Source organism: Phytophthora parasitica (assembly GCF_000247585.1).
Source record: "Phytophthora parasitica INRA-310 unplaced genomic scaffold supercont2.149, whole genome shotgun sequence".
Classification (NCBI taxonomy): Eukaryota; Oomycota; class Peronosporomycetes; order Peronosporales; family Peronosporaceae; genus Phytophthora; species Phytophthora nicotianae.
In genome coordinates this window covers 48,220-50,012 of record NW_008649135.1, presented here as the reverse complement: position 1 = coordinate 50,012, position 1,793 = coordinate 48,220, and the positions used below count along the sequence as shown (strand labels likewise).

The window sequence follows — 1,793 nt, the reverse complement described above, 5'->3', positions numbered from 1 at the left end:
TGGTGGCTTGCGACAAGTTGCCGAAATTTACTTTCGATTTTGTAACTACGAAATTCGTTGAGATTGTCGTTGCGAGGGCTGACTCCCAGCAAAACCCAATGGTTTGCAGTTTGGGATGCAAGTGGGGTAGGACAAGTTCATGCTTCTACGACGTACCACAATATACCTCGCCCTTAAATAAAAACAAAACCCGATGAGAGTGTTGCCGCGAGGCCAGAGCTGTTGTCTTGTTAAGCAACTCCACCTACCTGAGGCAAAATACACGGCAAAATACACGGCAAAATACACAAGGTTTGATGCTGATTGGTAGATTTCATTTCCAGCCAATCAAACCAAAATAATAATTCTCCCACGGGCTATTTGTAGCCATATCCCGCGGGTGGAATGTAGCCTTTTAATTACTGCGATCTTCAAAGGACAAGCCAGCAATGCCAATGGAGATCCCGGCTAAGATCGTGGCTGCGGCGCCGTCTCGCGCGTGGCAGAACAAGCAAGAGTGGGTCGTACTTGTGGAAAACATCGCTCAGTCTCGCGCACGACTCGCATCCGGCATCCAGCTGGCCATCGAGAAGCAGTGGGGCAATAACTTCACCGGTACGGCTAATATAGTACTGTCGCATTAGTGACTGAATAGTACTTCAAGCCATTTGGATTAATATCCAACGTGAGCAGCTAGTCTACAGGAATACGCAGCGACCAAGGAGAACGAGATCCGCGACGTATGCAGCTCCAACTACCAGGAGTTCGTGGACTCTATTGAAGAGATCGTACGCATGAAGGCGGACGTCTCTAAGCTGCAGGTGGTACAAGTACCAACGACGCTAAATAGTACTTGGATACTAAAAATAATTCTTTTTCGAAGCAGAATGATATCGACCGCTTTCAAAGCGAGCTAATGGGGGCCACGTCGGGCGTCCTGTCGATCCACGACTCCCTGACCACATGCTACACGGTGCAGAAACACATTGACGAGTCCATTGAGAAGTTGCAGCAATGTCAACGCATAGTAAGTTGACAAGTCCCCCAAGTAGTAGTCCAGTCATTAACAGTTCTTTTTCTACTATAGGTGGCTCTTGCTGCAGACATCGAAGCTTATATCCAACAGGGCAAACTCTTCCACGCACTCAAAATGCTGGAGGAACTCCGCGTCGAAATTTCGGTTTTTCGAGTAAGGATTTTGGCATTGAAATGTTCAATGTTCAATTTTTAAATTCCCAATTTTTTTAGGGTCGACTATTCCCACAACGCATGAGCGACTGGATGCACGTCGCTATGCGAACCATCAAGGACGAAGCCAAACGAAATGCTTCAATGTGGCTGGAAGGTGTTCGAGCGGCGTCTCTGGTATGAAAAAAGTCAACTTTGATATGAAATATGGACTAAATTTCTTTTTCTTCTAGTCTATTGGTGAAGCAGCTATTCATCGACTGGAGAACCAAATCAGCGAGCAATATTACGAACAAGATGTTTTAGAGAAGAGCGGTCATGCTCCTGTGCTTGGGAGATCAAGTAGCAATGACAACGTTCCCACCAGTCCTCGAGCCTCGCTGAGTCCAGCCAACTCGGGGAGATCTCTAGTGAGCGAAGATTCGTTCAAGCTTCCGTCGATCCGAGTCTTCAATTCCGACGCTGATACTTTACGCGAACGCAGTAATATTCACTCAAACTACATGAAAACAGCTCTAGCACAATTGTCGCCGATGCTGAGAATCCTGCACGTCTTCCGCGTCATGAGTCAAGTGCCTGAACTGGCTGCGTTCTACAATGCCAACCGCTTGGTAAAGAGGCAAAAA

The 1,793-nt window shown here is 47.1% G+C and overlaps 1 protein-coding gene across 1 annotated transcript in view; it reads left to right on the top strand.

Annotated features, from left to right (window-relative positions):
• The first annotated feature begins 373 nt into the window (after nucleotides 1-373).
• Nucleotides 374-1,793, top strand: part of PPTG_24666 (hypothetical protein) — a 3,535-nt gene continuing 2,115 nt past the window's right edge. The window contains exons 1-5 of the mRNA XM_008918162.1: nucleotides 374-594; nucleotides 673-1,006; nucleotides 1,067-1,168; nucleotides 1,228-1,344; nucleotides 1,401-1,778. Of these exons, the coding sequence (XP_008916410.1) occupies nucleotides 896-1,006; nucleotides 1,067-1,168; nucleotides 1,228-1,344; nucleotides 1,401-1,778 (708 nt within the window). The 5' untranslated portion in view covers nucleotides 374-594; nucleotides 673-895. The remainder of the gene's footprint in view (nucleotides 595-672; nucleotides 1,007-1,066; nucleotides 1,169-1,227; nucleotides 1,345-1,400; nucleotides 1,779-1,793) is intronic.